The sequence below is a fragment of the Cibotium barometz genome, chromosome 5, assembly GCF_041138505.1.
Source record: "Cibotium barometz isolate CiBa-2024 chromosome 5, ASM4113850v1, whole genome shotgun sequence".
In the NCBI taxonomy this organism is placed as follows: Eukaryota; Viridiplantae; Streptophyta; class Polypodiopsida; order Cyatheales; family Cibotiaceae; genus Cibotium; species Cibotium barometz.
In genome coordinates, this window is record NC_141050.1 from 34,177,832 (window position 1) to 34,197,084 (window position 19,253).

Consider the following 19,253-nt stretch of genomic DNA (forward strand, 5'->3'; position numbering starts at 1 on the left):
TCTAGTTCCACCATGAGAACCTCACCACCAAGAAGGAATAAGCAAATGCAAGCAATCTAATCTCCAGTTCCACCATGAGCTTTGTCAATCATACTTTATCCGTGTCAACAATTCTCGACCACCATCGGTCATTTCTAATCAAATGAAGGTGGTCTTAGCATATAAATCCACAAAACAAGCCACAATGCCTTATTTCTTTATATGAGCCTAAACAACTCACAACCATGTAGATGAGGTCTCTTATCAAGCATTTTGATACCCACATTACACCACATGTAGCCTTGATATGCTTCCTAACTCAAGGGCCTCACGTCAAGCAATTTTGCACTCATATTACACACCACATGAAGCCTCAACATGCTACCTAACTCAAGGACCAACCAAACTCTATCTCCAATAGGCCCTGAAGCATGTGGATTAGTCTCTTCAACCGAATACATTTTGGACCATCCACACCTCTCTGGAGTTGGTAGTATCTTTACCACCTAAGCTTAGTGACATGAGGACGTCATCACCATTAGGAAAGGGGTGTGTTAACCACTTCACCGGTTCACATGATTTCACCTTCCTATCCTATCGTAAGGTGCGTTGCCATCTTACTTGCTTGTAGTGGAAGCCTATCTCTTATAAGATGATATTAGACTTTATGAAGTGGCCTCACCCTGAGCTTAATGCCAATTAGGGAAGTCATAAATTCTATATATACACTTGTGTAAAGACTAGCACTAGAGTGCATGGATCTTTTTAAGTTTTTTTCAGGCTAGTGTCATTTGTATATAAGTCGATTTTGACATTAAGCAATACACATTCATTCCCTTGCAATAGAACACTTGTGAGCTCTCCCTCCTCTGCTCTCTTACTTCTTTATTGTGATGGATTCTTACGTGCTTGATGGTTTGATTGCATGAATAGAATTGAGTGTAGGCTTCTCCCTCTCATGAGCATCTTCTCTACCCACCTCTTGTGAGAGAGAGCCATTGTGGGGGTTAAATCCTCTTTGCTTCTATCTAGGAAAAGGAAGATTACCTTCACTCCCATCTCCATGGAAGCATTTTGATGTGACAACAGAGTGAGGACGAGATGGACAGGCTAGCACACCCACTTCAGGAATTTCATATGTTACAACTCTAAGGCAAGACCAAACGAGACTTGTTTCAGCAAAGGCTAAGGTAATCTATTATCTATAACTGACTGATTACCAGTACCACCGCCAAGTCAGTGGCTACTATAAATCCACCTACAATCCATAACAAACTCTCTGTGTGACTGCTTTGCAAAGTAAAGTTGAATCTAGTGATGGTGAGGCATCACCACATTTGACGGCAACATGTACAAGCATACTGCGTGGGAATACCTAGATATTGAAAGGGATATGAATCCCAACCCCATGACATCTACCATGACTCTCTAAAAACAAGTGAAGGAGTACTACCTATCCAATCCTTAGGAGCCTATCTACACCACGATATGACAGACCATGGGAAACACTAGACGCACACTAACTTGCTATCCACTCATCTATGTAGGCAAAATCACTAAGGTTATGTAATGATGCTAGCATGGCCTCTAAATTTGCAATGAGGTACAGCACTCAAAAGTATAGTAGAGAGCTCTCAAATAGTAGAAAGCTCTTGATCAATGTAAGCTATAAGCTATCCAACAGACTCCATACAGACGGGACAAGATGTTGGCCAAGTGAAAAACAAAAGCCTAAGTGTAAGTGGAAGGGGGAGTGGAGAAAGCTTTGGCCTAAGCAAGATCCTATTTGAAATTAAGACACTAATGATGCTCTAGCAAGATTAAGACAAACACATGTGCTCAATAAGGAAAATTAAGAAGAAAATGAGCATTTAAAGGAACTCGATTGAGTACTATGGTTAGGGTTTTAGCCTTAGCCAACCACATGGTGCCACGTGTCTACAATGCATTAGTTCTTTTTTACGCACTTGTGCACATATCAAACATGCAAATATAAATTTCGTAACCGGATCGAGTCCCAATGGAGTGACTAAAAAATGCATTATATTTCTTGATGGCATGGGTCCATGCATGGCCATGACATCCACGTAACTGGATCAAGTTTTTTTTTTTTTTTAAGAATGTTTTTTTATACATATCACACGGTTTCATGTGTGGCTTGCCCTGATCCTACTACCAAGTTTTCTCTCTGAGCAAGAGCAGCTAGTGGAGTGGTTTAAACACAACCCAGTAACTGCACACTTTGAGAAGCTGAAGAAAAGAAAAGTTTGGTGAAGCATCAAGGATGACTGCTGTGTTACGAGATAGGAAGAAGAGATGTCACATCCATCATCCACATGTGATTGATGCATGTGTAGTGACTGTTGAGATCATGCAATGGTCTTCCATACAACCTTTTTTCTTTAGTAATCAACCTTTGAATATAATCTCCAATTATCTGGGCTGCCATTGCTTTAATCAACCCAATTGATCGATGCCTAGCATCATATCTAGAATTCAGGTGCCTTAGCTTACATATCCATGGCACATTTCCTCATACATGCACGCCTTCATCATGATACAAGACTGCAAGTTAGACAGCTTCCACTACAAGATGCCCTACAACGAAGAGTTTCGTGGATTATGAGCGTTGCATATCTTCCACATTATCTTCACCCTCGTCTGCCAAACCAGCAGTTGGCCTATCTACCTTCGGGAGTCTTTTTAAGCTTTTTGCTACAGCATACGTTCTAAAGCCTTTTCCTAATGCAAGACATATGTCAAGAGGGGTGTGTCCATCCTGCACATGCATTCCAAAGGCAGGTTAGCACAAGAAAATTACAACATTCTCATCAAGAAGACGCACCAGTCTCTTGTAAAACAATGCATAGAAAAGACAAGAGCACATGATAATTACAGTGGCAAACACCTAAGACAGCCAACCTTAGTTCTTAGCTGTTTATCCGCACCACTGACAAGTAAATGTCTCACTATGTCTTCCCTACCAGTCAAGACAGCAACATGGAGAGGAGTCCATCCATACTGCAATATACACAAAAGTGAAATGAAGTCATGAGAACTAAGATTCACCAAATATACAAGTAAACCAGGTGGTCTTTACACACACGATGGGACACAGTGTAAAACTAGGCACGGAAGCTAAGTTTCACAAAATACCTCATCAGCGTGATTCACATCCACCCCATATTTCATAAACAGCCTCACCAAGTTTAGAGAGCCCATCTGGACACTGAAGTGTAACAAGCTGGCACCATCCTAATGCCAATACAAAAGATGCTTCAATACCTACATTTATACAAGGGTACACTACGACCATGTCCATCTTGCCAAAGTGTCTATGGTGTCTGCTTTGGAAAGTATGCAGCTCACCTTATCATATATATTCACATCTGCCCCTGATCTCAGAAGCTGGCTGACAGCAGTCTCCTTCCTTCCCAACACTGCTCTGTGTACTGCAGTGTATCCATCCTGCCCAGTTGGCCACCATTGAACTTGGTGATAAGGATGGAGATCATCCACTTGAAGCTTTGAAATGGCATTATTATGAGAAAGAAATCACCTCATCATAAGCATTGACATCTATGTCGGACTTGAGAAACTCATCCAAAAGAAAGAACTGGCCTGAAGCTACCAACGCGTGCAGTGGTGGCCATTTTTCCTGTAAAATCACCAATAAGTTTGTAGTGAGCGTACTCATAAAATGCCTCAACTTTCTAGACAATGCTCCTTAAATTGCTGGGTTTTACATCCAAACCAGTTTGATGTGCATCAACGTTGTAGCTGCAATAAGCATCTATCTACATAAGTGCCTAGTTTTAGACCAAGGTTTTATGAGTGAAGTTTTATTACATGTTTGACTGTATGCACCTGAGCAAGAACGCACACACGTGCATGGCCATCCTAGACCCACACATCGGGCACTCATACGCACACTCATACCCCACCAACCCCCCCTCCCACATCCATCTCACGCACGTCCCACCACATCCACCTTTTGAAACCGGCCTTCAAAAACTTGACGGGCGGTGGAACAAACACTCGCACACAAAACACTTCATCACCCATGGGAACCTGAAAAAGGGAAACAAACAGGGGAAGCTAGAGCGCTCCTGCAAATAGTACAAGGACACCGATTGGCCCCAAAACGTAGTGGCGCCCCTTGCGGTATTTCTTTACTTGATCAAATTTGAGTACAAAGTACAACTTTGTCGAATCCTTTACCAATAGGATCCCTTTTAGCTTTTCACCCAGGACTTTCCAAATAAGAACTTTCGTTACTACAGCAAAGCATTCCATAGAGAAGGCACACCTGTACGACACCTCCCTGCTTGAAAAGGTCTTCTCCATCTCAACCATGGATCTCACAACCCTTTCCCAAACAGCAGTAGGGCTGTACCAAACCATATGTCCTTCCTATAGTCACAGCCTGCGTGGTTCATGACCACATGCTCCTAGGGTCCCAGGGCTGGCTGTCGACTACCGTTGTATGGCTGCCGACTGGTCTCCTACATCCTCTAATGCTGATGGTAATGTTGTTGATGATGATGATGATGGTGTTGATGATGATGAGGCTACTGATGATGATACTACTGATCTAATACTGATGCCACTGATGTTAATGCTGCTAATTGATGTCCTAATTAATGATTAATCAAGGATTAAGGTTCATGCTGGAGATTAGCCATGGCACGGGCATGCACGTGACATACCCTCTTGCTAAACTTGATGACGGGGTGGACACTCTGTCATCCTTACTCCCTGGACTACTAACTTTGACTTTGACCTGCTACTTTAACTGACTTTGACTTTGACTGATATTTTTGTCTGAACACCTTCCACTCCTAATCTCCACACTTCCAAGTCTTGCTAAAGAATTGAGCATCTGTTCCACTGCTATCCCTATGCCTGTTTTTCCCTTACCCTTATCACAGCGGTGGGTCACCTGTTGAAATTGATCATGCCTGTTGCTAGGCCTTTGGAAATGATCTGAGAGCTTAATGATGTACTGGTTATGCATACATACCTTCAGGGAACGCTTCCTCTAGCTTTGCTTGTTGCACACCACTCCATCTACTACCCTGTTGCATTCTTATGCTCGACCTGTGCACCTTCCTTGGGACTATGCTTAGTAATGTTGCATGCGCAGAAGCCTTTGCTGTACTGATCCACAGCCCTAAGCTTGATTAAGAACAAGATGCCGAATGAACATGATTAAGACAGAGGAGAGGGAAGAAGAGAGAGATTGGTGTTAGGGTTTTCCTTTGTATTTATATGGTACAAAAAGGTTGTTGATTATATGTGCATGGCTGAGTCCCTTGGTCAGCCCCAAAGGGGTTGACCTCTGGCCCCTACATGATGTCTACTAACTCTATGGTAGATAAGTGATGAATGAATGACTTGGATTTGCTGATTAATGACTTAGATAAGTGATGAATGAATGACTTGGATTTGCTGATTAATGACTTTATGCTTATATACTGGGTTGGAGTGTTGGTCAGCCAACAGAACTGCTGTTGGCCAGCTTTGGACATGCATATTCTTGATTTTTCTCCTGTTAAATGCTGTGGTTCATGCATGATGTGCCCAAACTGATGCCGGTCTTCAACATACTACTACCGCCTGCTGCTAGGGTCCCAAGGCTAGCTGTTAACTGCTGCTGTATGGCCTGCCAACTAGTCTCCTACATCCTCCAATGCTGGTGGTGATGTTGATGATGATGATGATGGTGATGATGATGATGATACTACTGATCTGATACTGATGTTGCTGATGTTAATGCTACTAACTCCTCTCTTAACTGATGATTGACCAAGGATTAAGGCTGTTTATGTTGGAGATTAGCCATGGCATGAGCGGGCACGTGACAGCTAGTTTCTTGTTTCAGTTTTTTCATGACTCAATATTCTCAGGGATTCATTGTACTACTTTTTGGTCTCAAAAACCCTTTGGGTCTTTTGTAGACGTTTAATGTAAATCTCTCTCTCTCTCTCAGGTCATGATGTTCTCCCGTATGATCCGTAGCAAACCATCAGTCCCACACTAGATTATCCAGGCAAAGTTTGCTGCTGCAGCCCCGATGGTAGTGGATGCACTCTTCCAAATAGTCACATACCTCCATCGCATCAGTCACATGGATCCCCACAGATACTCGAGGCTTGCCCTGGCGTCCTCAAGACAGCTAGCATTTGAGGGCCACTCTGGAGTATGGTATGCACTAGTTTCCACTTGGTTCTCAGTATATGGGCTCCGCATGGACCGCCTACCCCCCCTTCAGTACAATCTAGACTCCCCTTTTCTCCGGCTGTCTCACGAGGATACCAACTGGGTTATCCGGTTAGATCTTCTAAGCCTCTACACCCATTGCACATGGATCACACCTCCGGAGCTCCCCACGAAGATGCACTTCTACAGAGATCACTTCCTCACACTCACTGAGGATGGATTCATCCAACAGCCGGGCTACTTGAATTTTCACATGTCCCATGCCATGCAGATAACGATTGGCCAAATACAGGTTTCATCCCACCGCCTTAGAGTGGAGACAGGTAGAGCTGAGCGCATCTTCAAAGCCGGGAAGCTCATACGGAGACCCAGAGAGGAGAGGATCTGCCGATTATGCCACACAGAGGTTGAGACAGAGGAGCATTACATATGCCGCTGCCCAATATACTATGAGATCCGCGGGAGGTTTCACTGTCTATTTCACGAGGAATATGGTCCACTCTCCAGGATCATTGACTTCTAGGACCAGCGTTGCCTCGGCCTCTTCCTGCTTGAGCTCCGCAGACACAGGGACACCTTCTTGAGAGAGCTTCGGCCCCAACCCACCCGCCCCCTCCCTCGCCAGCCAACCATCACCAATTTCTTCCGGACCCAAGAGGTGGACACCGATATAGTGGATCTTGTGGACCCTCCACGAGCTACTCTGGACCTACCTCGCCCAAGAGGAGTTACCTCGGACCGAGCCTCCGCACTCCAGCATGGCCAACGCCCCCCCGCCCCCCACCCCACCCCCCTGGTCGGCCATGATCACCTCATCAGCTCCAAATCCAGGACATGCTCCACCGCCATCGAGCTACCTTTCCACGTGACAGCTTAGGGAGACCTCTCGGCCGTACTCATTAGCCCCATGCTTAATATTTTGGAGAGTGGTATACCATCTACTCAGAGCTGATGTTGCTCTCATGTTTCTATGTTCTTAGTATTCCATGATGAGTTTCCATGGACAGTTTTGTATCACCCCAATGAGATAGCTATGTTTATGTTTTTTTCTGTTTTATTTTCCATTCCATGATGAGATATGCCATGGACATTATCGTATCACTTTGGTCTCATAGGCCCATTGGGTCTTTAGTAGATGCTTAATCTCTCTCTCTCTCTCTCTCTCATTAGGGTGTCGAGACCCCATGGGCGACATCCACCCCGATCCCCAGCCCAAATGACTCACTCGGTTCTTCCGGCCACGAGAGGATGCCACATCATCCACGGATGACATACCCACAGCAGCAACAGATTCTGGAGTGCTCGATCCCCCGCTAGACCCCACTCTAGTGTGACTCTAGATCGGGCCACGGTACTACAACAAGCCTGACATCCCATACTCCCTAGACCTTGTTGGAGTATGCACATGAGGAAGCGTAGACAAAACAATAGAGAGAAGGAGGAGCAAAGGAGAGAGAGCTTGTGGACAAGATCACCTTTTATAATAGCATGAAGCTTTACAACGGCAATAACCAGCAAGAAAGTATTGCACTTTGCTTGGAAGAGCTTGACTAACAAGTGAATACGAGAAGCCCCTTATATAGTGAAGTGAGGGAGCTAGCCGACTAATCATAAAGCTAGCCGACTACTCACAACTTCCTAAAGTAGGAGAAAATAGATAAAATCCCATAAAATAGGGAAAGCCAAATACGCTGAGATGCACAATTTCTAACACCCCCTCTGCAGCTCATAGTGTGCAAGAGTTTGAAGAAGATCAGTTGTTGATGAAGATGCAACCATGGACCCTCAAGTAATGCAGATACCGGAATCACCCCGGAGAGAGTACCCGCCAACCTGTTTCCTTGCAACAAAATGCAACCACGAACAGCAAGGAACTTTGCTTGGCGCTGAATTCCCACACAAGTGTGCACTGAACTCCAAGAATAAGATGATCAGATGCTGGACACACTACGCTCATAATCCCCAGCAGTGGACTGTGAACACATCACGCCCCAAAAGCCTCAAACAATGAGCTCGGAACAAATCCAGTCCATAATCTTTGCAACACCAAAGATGACCGTGTCGTGTCAGATTTTTCATGCTTGCAACTCCGACTCACGGGTTCCCATGCACCAAAAAATGGAGCTACTACCAGACTCCTCTCCCGCCCACAAGCCTCCTTTGGCTAGAAGCACATGGGGGAAACTGCATGTATACTAGAGAAGTACACCATCTTGGTCCTCACGAGCCGAAAGTGCCCTAGGAGCCCTAGATGTGTTACTAGAAGTATCTGTATCACTGTCGTGTGTCGTGTCTTTGCCCTTCTTCTGAGATAAAGACTTGTCCTTCTTCTTGAATAAACAATCCTTGGACAAATGTCTTCTCTTCCCACATGAGAAGCAACGACTCCAACCTTTCTCCTGAACTGAAGTAAGTGCCTGATCTTAACTCTTAAGCGACACCTTCATCTTACCTTGAAAACCAAGGACGGACTCTTCCCCGAAGTAGGGAATTAAGGTCATCAAAATCCAATTGAGTGGTTGTGACCTAGCACCGCAAAGCTCGAGAAACCACATCATACTCCGGGGAAAGCTTAGTGAGGATAAGTGTAGCCAACTGAGCAGAGGACAATGCAACACCCATTGCCAGTAACTCGTTATGGATAACTTTGGCCTTCATGAGAAACGACTGCATAGAACTGCCAGCAGGAAATAAGAGACCATAGAGTTGCCCTTGCAAAGTAATTGCCCTCACCGACGAATCTCGAGCAAAGAGATCCTCCAATTTGGACCATACTTGATGAGCATTGGTAAGAGTTTGCACGGCCAGTGAGACCTTTGTGATGGTCCACACAAGCACTGAATACGCCTTCGAATCACGATTCTCCCAGTCTTGTAATTCCACAAAGAATTCGTCCTCTTGATCTTGGGTCCACCTCCTCGAGTTCTGAGGACGCTCGGACTTCTTCTCAGTGTCCTGAACAATCTCCCATAAACCCTTGTGGATGAACCAGATCCACATATTCAACTTCCAATGGGCATAGTTGGTTCCATCCAACTTGTCATCCTTGTTCGTACAGGGGGGAGCCATATCCACAGCAACAAAGTACACAAATCTTAGCACTCCAAGACTTCTCTCGAGCACTTTCCAACGAAAAGAGGCACCACGACCAATTAGCCCCCTCTCAAATCTGAGAGAGAAAGAGGCTGTACAACAGCAAAACAATCCACCAAAACTCACCGGGAACACCCAACTAGAGGGAGGGTAAGCCGGGGAAGAAGCAGAGATGTTGGGGCCGCTTGTCAAGATGCACCACACGCGAAAAACGCCTTCCACTGCAGTCCACGCTGTAAAAACAGCCTTTAGATCTCACACAACTGCTGTAAATGCATGTAGCAGGGCAGCTTGAAGAGGAAACGCAGAAGTGAGAAGCCTCCGGGAGAGAAAACGCAGCTATGATGAGAAGACACAGCCACTATGTTGATCTCCAGAAAACGCAGCCACAGTTTTGATTTCCAAAAAACGCAGCGACTGTTATCAACTCCAGAAAACGCAGCCACTGGTGTGAACTCCAGAAAACATACCAAGGGGCTCGCAATGTAGAAGGCAGCCAGGTACCTAAGCTCTGATACCATGTTGGAGTATGCACACGCAGAAGCATAGACAAAACAATAGAGAGAAGAGGGAGCAAAGGAGAGAGCTTGTGGACAAGATCACCTTTTATAATAGCATGAAGCTTTAAAATGGCAATAGCCAGCAAGAAAGTGTTGCACTATGCTTCGAATAGCTTGACTAACAAGTGAATATGAGAAGCCCCTTTTATAGTGAAGTGAGGGAGCTCATAAAGTTAGCCGACTGCTCATGACTTCCTAAAGAAAATAGATAAAATCCCATAAAATAGGGAAAGCCCAAATACACTGAGATGCACAATTTCTAACAGACCTTGCAAAGCAACATAGACATCAGCCCCCAGCTTGAGACCTTGGAGAGGCACAGAGCCACCTTCACACGCCCAATGGAGTGGATCTACAGAGCCTTCTACAAGCTAACCCCATGCTCAATATCCTTGATGGCCCCCTCCTCCTACCAGGGGGTTAGTTAACTCCATAGGTTGTATGATGATGATGGTCCCACTTTGTATCATATGGCTCGGATTTGACATGCCCAGCTCATAGCTCTCATCTTTGTTTTCTTTTGTACCATGATGAGATTACATGGACACTATTGTATCACTTTTGGTCTCATAGACCCACTGGGTCTTTTGAAGACATTTAATATAACTCTCTCTCTCTCTCTCTCTCTCTAAGCTAGGCAGTATTATTGCCTTTTTATCATTTTCATCTGTTTACCAGTTTTTTTGTAACACAATCTTTGTACTCCCTTATGTCTCATAGACCTCATGGTCTTTTGAAGACATTTAATATAGCTCTCTCTCTCTCATAGTGAGAGGAACAGAGTATTGAGACAGGACCTATGGCAGCTCTATACACGAGAGACATGGATATCGCCTACACAGCCTCTTCCACCAAAGATGCTATACTAAAGAGATCACTTCATGAGTATCACTGATGATGGATTTATAGAGAGGCCTAGATACATGGAGGGCTTTTTACCACACGGCTCCCGAGTGGCTATTGGTCAGCTTAGAGTTTCATCACATCCATTGGAGATCAAGACTGGCAGAGCAGCACAGATCCCTTGAGAGGACAGGGTATGCAAATTGTGCAGAGAGGAGGTGGAGAGTGAGGAGCATTATGTATGCAGATGCAGAGCATATACAGCCATGAGAGAGAGATATCCCATTTTATTCAGAGAGCCACATTCCCTACGCCAGATCTTTGAGGCAGCAGACGAGCGCATACTGGGGAGATTCATTCTAGACATACAGCGTCACAGAGAGACATCATTATAGGCTCAGACAGCTCCAGAGGGGGGACGACAGACAGATTACTACATTTTTTCAGAGATCCATCCCACTCCCAGCCCCTACACAGCAGGGAATTACTCTCCAGAGAGCAGAGACACTCAGAGCCCACAAGCGACAGAGGACACCTGGCTTTCACACACCACGCCTATACCAGAGAGAGATGACAGAGATCAGAGCTCAGTTTCACAGAGAGGGTGCGGAGCGACTGGCTCGCTTCAGAGCAGACCCAGGCATGTTCTTCAGGGAGCTGTGGACACCCCCTTCATTGATGTATACCATTTTATACCCCCAGTATGGTACAAGATGGAGCTAGCTAGGTTGCATATCATGATTGTATACTCCATGCATATAGCTTTGCATTCTCCTAGTAGTAGAGCTCCATCCCCTCCCCCCCACTCATTGTACTTATTGCACACCCAGATTCAGCTTTTTTTTTAAGTTCAGTACTTTTTCATTTTGTTGGGATGACAGAGGATACCCCACACAGGTACACTGATTTGTCTCATAGGCCGAGTTCCGTCTTTTGGAATCAGCCATCTATGTTTCCTCTCCAGAATCATGGACTTCCCAGATCAGCAATGCCTAGGACTTTACTTGATGGAGCTGCAGAGGCACCAAGACCTACTTAAAGAGGAGAAGGATAGGGTCCAGCCTCCCAGCTCTGGAGCTCCTACAGCTCCCAGAGGTCACATTAACTCGAGCACTTCAGCTTCAGTGCACTGGATGCCCTCGGCCCAACAGAAGGCACCCACCTGCATGCCAACTTTAAATCTGCAAGATTCTCCAGAAATCTGAAATGCCCTGCCGCGATCTGTGGATTTGGAAGGTCACTACAAGGTCATTGATAAGGCCCCCATATAGATAATAGGGCCCCCGTCTCTCCATTAATACTGCTGCCATGTACTCATACCACATCACAAGCTTCAGCCACATGGCTGTCGTGTATTACCTTTTCATTCTCACATGTTTACATCATAGTAGGTTATTCTTGTTTCAGTTTTTTCCATGGCTCAATATTCACAGGGATCCATTGTACTACTTTTTGGTCTCGTGAACCCTTTGGGTCCTTTGTAGAAGTTTAATGTAAGTCAGTCTCTCTCTCTCTCTCTCTCTCTCTCTCTCTCTCTCTCTCTCTCACACACACACACACACACACAAGCAGACACAAAACTGTGCAACAAACACAAAATTTAGCCATCTTAAACAAACTATGTTTCCGAGCACAACTTACACAATTTATTTTGGTTAAATCTGGCGAACTCCTTTTCAACCAAACCTTTTCATCATTAGTGAACAACAGATCAAGGTCCGAATCTTCCTACGACACCAAATTCCAAAATTTAGAGTGGAGAAAACAAGTTAGGAAAGCACATACAAGAAGCCCCCTTTATTAAAAACACATGCAACCTAAGCAAACCACATACCAAGCTTTTTTCTTTGAGCAGTCAGAGAGGTTTTCTGAATGCTATTGCTTTCTTCGACATTTGACCTTGCACTTGTCTCTGAGCTTACCGAATCGTGTTCAATACAGGGCAGACTCAGTCTTCCAAGAACAGCTTCCTGATCAGATGGAGTGATACCCTCATCACTTTCATCACATAACTTGGAAACTTCTCCAATCTTCTGCCTTTTTAGCTGAGATTCTAATGTTTTGCGCTTCACATTCTCTAGCTCCTGTAAACGCAATTCTAGTTTCTTTTCAGCTTTTGTTTTATGGAGATCAACTTGTAAAAGCCTCCATTGCTGCGGTATCAATCCAACCTCTTCCACATCACTTGGCCCTTCATCAAGGCTTCGTGCAATTTCTTCTCTTTCTTCTACATTGACATTGTTCTCAAATATACCTTTCTCAAACACCACTCTGTCTGGAGAACTTTTCATGTGTGCTTTTGAGGCATACACTGACACATCTGGATATCTCCTCCAAGACATCTGTGAATTTGAGGAGCCCAAGGACTGCAAGGCCCATATCAAGGCAAATGCTTTTCTTGCACATGGATCACACTGTGTAGAATTCGGGACAAAAATATGAAAACGCCTTATTGGATGAAATCTGACTCCCTGAAAATTGATCATTTAAATGAAAACATTGTTTCCTCTCTCTCTCTCTCTCTCTCTCTCTCTCTCTCTCTCTCATAGCAGTGATGAAGCAAACAAGGTCTCTCCAAGGGACAAAGGTATGGATAGCTGATGAACTCACCCCGCTACAACTCAAGAACAAATCGGCAGAGCTGAATAAAGTTAAAGAAGCAAGAAAGAATGGCAAATGGGCAATATACAGAGGAGGACAAGCAATCATTAAAGAATTCCGTACCCCACCCCCCTCAAGAGCAAATCCATCCATGGATGAAATATAGCTATTTTTATTTTGAACCTCAATTTCGAACTAGATGCAATAGAACCCATTGTAACTTAAACTCTTAAGAGTCTTAAGAGTTCATTTTGAGTTTTTTTTTTTTCAGTTTTATGCCTCTTTGGCATCGATACCCAGAGTGGAATGTAAATGGATGTACCTGATCTGTCCCATAGGTCGGATTCGGCCTCCCGTGGACGTTAATATAACTTTCTTTCTTTCTTTCTTCTTTCTCTCATCAGTCACATACCTCCATCGCATCAGTCACATGGATCCCCATAGGTGCCTTGGAGTCCTCGAGACAGCTAGTACTTGAGGGCCACCCTGAATATGGTATGCCCGAGTTTCCACTTAGTTCTCAAGATATGGGCTTCACATAGACCGCCTCCCACCCCTTCAGTACAGTTTGGACTCCCCTTTTCTCCACCTCTCATGAGGACACCAACCAGGTTATCCAGTTAGATCTTCTCAGTCTCTACACCCACTACACATGGATCACACCTTTGGAGCTCCCACCGAAGATGCACAGCGGAGATGAAGAAAAAATCTGAGAACACAAGAGCAAGTGCAGAAAAAATACAGCAATGGAGAGAGAGAGAGGAGAGAGAGAGAGAGAGAGAGAGAGAGAGAGGCGTGTAACTCTGCTCTATATACACAAGGAAAATCCCGAAAACATGATGAATACAATGGCAAGGGGCAAGGGGGCCATTTTATATGGCCCCAATCGGCCTGTAGAAAGGCAGCCGACAGGGCCTGAAACTCCACGACCAGCCAAAACCTCCACTCGGCCAGCACATATCTGAGGTCAGGGACCCGAAGGAACAGTCGGCCAGCCAAATGGGTCCTCCTACCAACACAGGGCAACCACCCAAGCCAAGAAAAAATAGGAAAAAATGAGGAAAAAATATGGAGAGTGGGGAAAAATGAGAAAACACCTAATACGGGTGGGCACACCCACAACAGAGGCCCTAGTGTATATGTATAGACAGGAGATGACTTCTAACACCCCCTCTCAGCTCCTGGCTGTGAAACCAACCCCAGGGAGCTGGAGTGCCCCCGAAGCAACGCTTGAGATAGCGACTTCGTGAAGAGGTCCACTGCACTGTCCTCCGTCGAGCAAAACTCTAGCAAGATGTCATCAACAACGATCTTTTCACGAACAAAGTGCCTCTGGATGACCATGGGTTCCACCAGTGGAAACCCAATCCTGCCAAGTAACCTCTGCACCCTCACCACCTAGCAAGCACCACAAGCATCCCGGTACTCTGCCTCTGTCGACGACAAGGCAAAAGATGGCTGCCTCTTACTCCTCCATAAAACTGCTCTTGAGCCGAGGGTAAAACTGTCACCTGAAGTAGATCTCCTCGTGTCTGGATCTCCTCCCCAATCTGAGTCACTCCAACCGTGGAGTCGGACTCCATCCATCAATCTCCCTCCTGTGTAAAAGAGTCCAAGATCCTTCGGGGTCCGTGGTAAATCCACAATGAAATCCATTGTAATACTTTCCCATGGCTGCGTGGGAATTGGGTTGGAGATATGGATATCTAGCAGTTCATTTTTTGGATTTTGTTGGACTTCTGGATCGGGAGCAGTTTCTTGGAGTAAGTGGTAGAGGCGAGAGCAAATCGACTTCTCGACTTGCTTTGGAGGTTTCCTTTTCCAGCTCCTTGGGCCAGTTTTCTCCCAGGATCTGAGAGGGGGTGTTAGCATTATTCATCTCCTGGTAGTGTGCCCAAGTTGTGTATCAGGGGTGCCCAGATTTATCCCGGGGAGCACCATACTTTTTCCTCTGTTCAGGGCCCTTGGTTGTAGGGTTGGCCACCCATTTATCACATGTTTATTTTGTCCAGTCGTGGGTCCTTTTTTCTAGAGCAAGTCGGCCAGCTCCAGTAGGGGCTATATAAGGCCAAGCTCTTACTCATTTGTAGACATCTTGACAGGGGCTTCCAGGCCCGGGTCCTCCCTCAGGGGAGTTGCTCATCATGCCCTCACTTACGGGAACCACCCCTTGCATAGGACTGTGTGTATCATTGCTTCTTCATCATTATGCAGATTCGTTTTCTTTCTCTCTGTGCCTATGTCTCACGCTTTCCGCTACGCACTTTTAACACAAGCTCCTCCCATATAATGGTGTTGAGCCTTCCACTGGTGATCAAAGAAGAATAGAAAGCAGAGTACTGAGGGGATAGATGAGACAGCAAAGTGATGGCCATATCCTCTAATGATATCTCCTTCCCAGCCTGAAGAACCTCCTGTGCTGAAGAGCCTGGAGTTTGATGATATGCTCTCGCATCGTCGAAGACTTTGCGCAGGATTCATCGCTCGCATCTGCACTTCCAAAGAAATTCTCTTCATGCGCGATACCCTATTGTACAAAGAAGCCAAGTACTTCTAAATCCCTCGAGCCAGCGTCATGTGTTTGATGTGGTTGATCACTTGGGATGCGCAATTAAAGAAGATGAAAGAACGCACACGAGCATTGACACGATCCCACAACTGTGCCTAAGCCTCCCACTCTTTCCTAGTGGATAGTGAAAGCTCCTCCTCCTCTAACTCTCACCTTGGAACTCCAACCACAATTAAGACTCCAAGACACACTCCATCATTACCTTCCAGATGTCATAGTTGTTCCCATCCAACTGTCGGTCCACGAGGAACATCGAGAGAGTGGGGATCTTCACATGTTTCTCTACCATCTCGAGCAAATCTTCTATCTCGGGGGTTTACTTGGTCTTGTGAAGGGAGGGTCGGTGGGATTAAAAAAATATGAAGAAGAGGCTGCAAATAAATGCAAGGTGACTATCCAACAGTGATGCCACCTTCTACCTTCTTCTCCACGTCCCGAATAACCCAACAATACTCCAATCGGCACCAAACACAGCAATCTCAAATGCTCTCATTGTCTCTTAATCTTCAAGCCACCTGGGGCTCTAATACCATGTTAAAATGGACAGCAAAAATGAGAAAGTACTGAGAGCAAAAAGTACAAAAATGAAAGAGAGAAGAAGGCTGTATAAACTCTGCTATATGCACCTGAAGCCGGTATAAGACTAAGTGGGAGACAAGTGTGGTATATATACCACCTACGACTGCTGGTTGGCCATTGCAAAACAAACCGATTGCAACAAGAGAAGCATACGATTAGATAAATACCAGTCGGCCAACAAAACATGAGTCGGCCAGTACATGATGAGTCAACCAGCAAAGAAAAGCAAGTTGGCCATCAAAAAACAAGTCGGCCAGCTCATTCAGTCCCCCTACTCCTAGCAAAACTGGAAAAAAACATGGACAATGAAAAAAATGGAGAAACTCCTACACTTGCGGACACACCCACAATGGCCCTCACTCCCTACTAAGTAATATAGTAGGGACAAGAGATGACTACTAACACTAACAAGAATTGGGAAGAGCTTCTCAATAAGCCATCAATGTGCAGCAGTGCTTTTCAAGAACGTGCTTACCGGATCATGGATTTCTTAGTGAAATTCTCATCACTGAAGGCAATATCAAACTAGGTAATAAAAGCAAGCACCTTTGATGCATCATAGTTCCCATGATATGTCTCAAACTTAATAGATTTGTCGCCGACTTTAAAGTCACGAGACTTTTATATTATCTTGCATCTCAACATGTTTCCCAATGTCCTCATCCATTGGAACAGTCCCTATGACTAGCATCATTGTGGGAGAAAATGGAAATGCATTGGACATAGAAACATGTGCCCTATAAGCATGAGGCATGGCTGGCCCTCACCATACATTGGTGCATTCTCACCCATAACCTCTCTCTCACGAGCATGCTCAGAGACACGAGTAGCGTGAGAGATAACACGGAATACCTACACCAAGTGAAAATTGCAACCCATGTTGCATGGAAGAAACATTAGCATTACGTAGGCTGCCTGCTTGACAGTAGCTTTGAGTAACAGCTCTTCAGATCCCACGCCCCCCCCCCGCCCCCGCCACCTTCCCCACCTCTCACCTCACGCACGCACGCATAAAACAGGTCAGAGCTATGAGTTACGGCTAAAATGCATCTTAATGTGGCCTGAAGCAATTATCAGAAACTGAATGACATCCTCGACAATTCAGAGTGAGTACCGGTGCTGCTCCGAGCGGAGAAGGCATCGTTTGCATGAAGCTCCTGCGCGAGACTGACGTTGGGGCGAAATCCATTCTCGTCCTTAACCACGCCACTGCGTCTGTCTATCTAAGGAGAAAGGAAGATTTTTTATTTTTGAAATTGGAAATGAAGGTTAATTTTTCAAATTTACACTTAGTTTAGGGAAAATATTTTTCTATGCTACCATACCTGCTTGTAATATTGGTAGATAACTCGCATCTACTTGATACATGTTTATATATATATATATATATATATATATATAGTAAAAAGGAAAAAAAACAATCTTGGCATGTGGTGGTTGTGCCACGCGACTCCTAAAAAAGCAGAAAAAAAACTAGAAAAATATATAGGTCTCACTCTACACAAACATTGCCTTCAAATTAAAAGTCTTTCCTATATTTATATGAATCGAGTGGTGTGTAAGGACCTATAGGTGCATCGAAATAGCAAAAAGCAGGAGGCAACTAGTCTTCAGCGCCATGAATAGTGTCAGATAAAAATTACCTTTTATTGTAATTTTCATGACTCAAATTAAGATAACTCAATTGTAATTTCACATAGCCTTTATTTTAAAGATTCAAAATTCTAAAATTTTAGTTATAAAACCAATTAACCTATGACTTTTTCAATAAAAACCGATTGATCTTGAAGGTTGTTCTTTTTTTCACTAGTTAGAAAAAAATATTATTTCTAACACTTGCCATGAAGAGCTTGAAGGTTGTTCTTTTTTTCAATGGTTAGAAAAAAATATTATTTCTAACACTTGCCATGAAGAGCTTTTGAGAGGTGAGGTCAAGTGTTTTATTATGTAGCACGTTGAAGGAGTAGGCCTGGCAACATGGCTACGAGCAAGAGGAGGAGTGTGATGCGCATCGAGTGAGTGGGCCGAGTGGTATTCTTTGCACCAAAAAGGGTCGATTCCTATGGGCAAGACCTTATCGGAGACATGTCTCTTTTCATAGGCACATGTATCTCAAGTGTTTTAGGGGAGTCATGGTTAGAGGGAAGGTGTTATTGAGTAGAGGCCAATGAAGACTTTGGAGAGTCGACATTGGAGGGAGATAGGTGGAACACTAACATTAGGTCTCTGGTCAACCATTCCCACTAGAAAATGGATCGCATGTAACTTGGTCCCTCATTTTCCAAAGGGGAATAGCCCCTAACATGGCTACCCATTTTTCAGAGGGAAATGGTCTTGGTCTCTCGAGGACCATTCCCTCCTCACAATCAAGGTACCATTCCCTCGCAATCAAGGTCAAGGAGAGTTTGAAGTTCTACGATTATCCCAACCTGGATAATTTTGCACCAAAGAATCTAATGATAGTGATGTACAAATTAGTGTTGTATATGTTCTAACTGTACATATGAGATTTTAAGAAATATTTATTTTTCTCATAGGGACAACTAAAACAAAGAGGTTCCATTCTCTTTCTAAAGGTTTCCTATCAACTTAATCAAAGAGGTTACATTCATTTTCTAAAGATTTTCAAAGTTTGTGAGACTAAAAATCTATCTTCAAATGATCTTAATGAGACCCCATCACCCCTGCTTTCCTACTACCTCCTCTTTGCTTGAGACTATGCTTCTCTAAGGGCTTGTCGTTGTGTTCATATATTACTATCTACATGAAGAAGAAGAAGAAGAAGAAGTACTAGTTACCATAATTTT

The 19,253-nt window shown here is 44.5% G+C and overlaps 1 protein-coding gene across 1 annotated transcript; it reads right to left on the minus strand.

Moving 5' to 3' along the window:
- Positions 1 to 2,005: 2,005 nt before the first annotated feature.
- LOC147638391 (uncharacterized) lies at positions 2,006 to 17,697 on the minus strand. Its single transcript, XM_086798318.1, has 8 exons — positions 17,561 to 17,697; positions 12,532 to 13,168; positions 12,339 to 12,421; positions 3,539 to 3,637; positions 3,349 to 3,447; positions 3,136 to 3,234; positions 2,902 to 3,000; positions 2,006 to 2,758 (listed from the first exon to the last, which is right to left on the minus strand). Exons 1-8 carry the CDS (start codon positions 17,633 to 17,635, stop codon positions 2,600 to 2,602), a joined length of 1,350 nt encoding a protein of 449 aa, XP_086654444.1. The 5' UTR covers positions 17,636 to 17,697; the 3' UTR covers positions 2,006 to 2,599.
- Between the last annotated feature and the right edge of the window lie 1,556 nt (positions 17,698 to 19,253).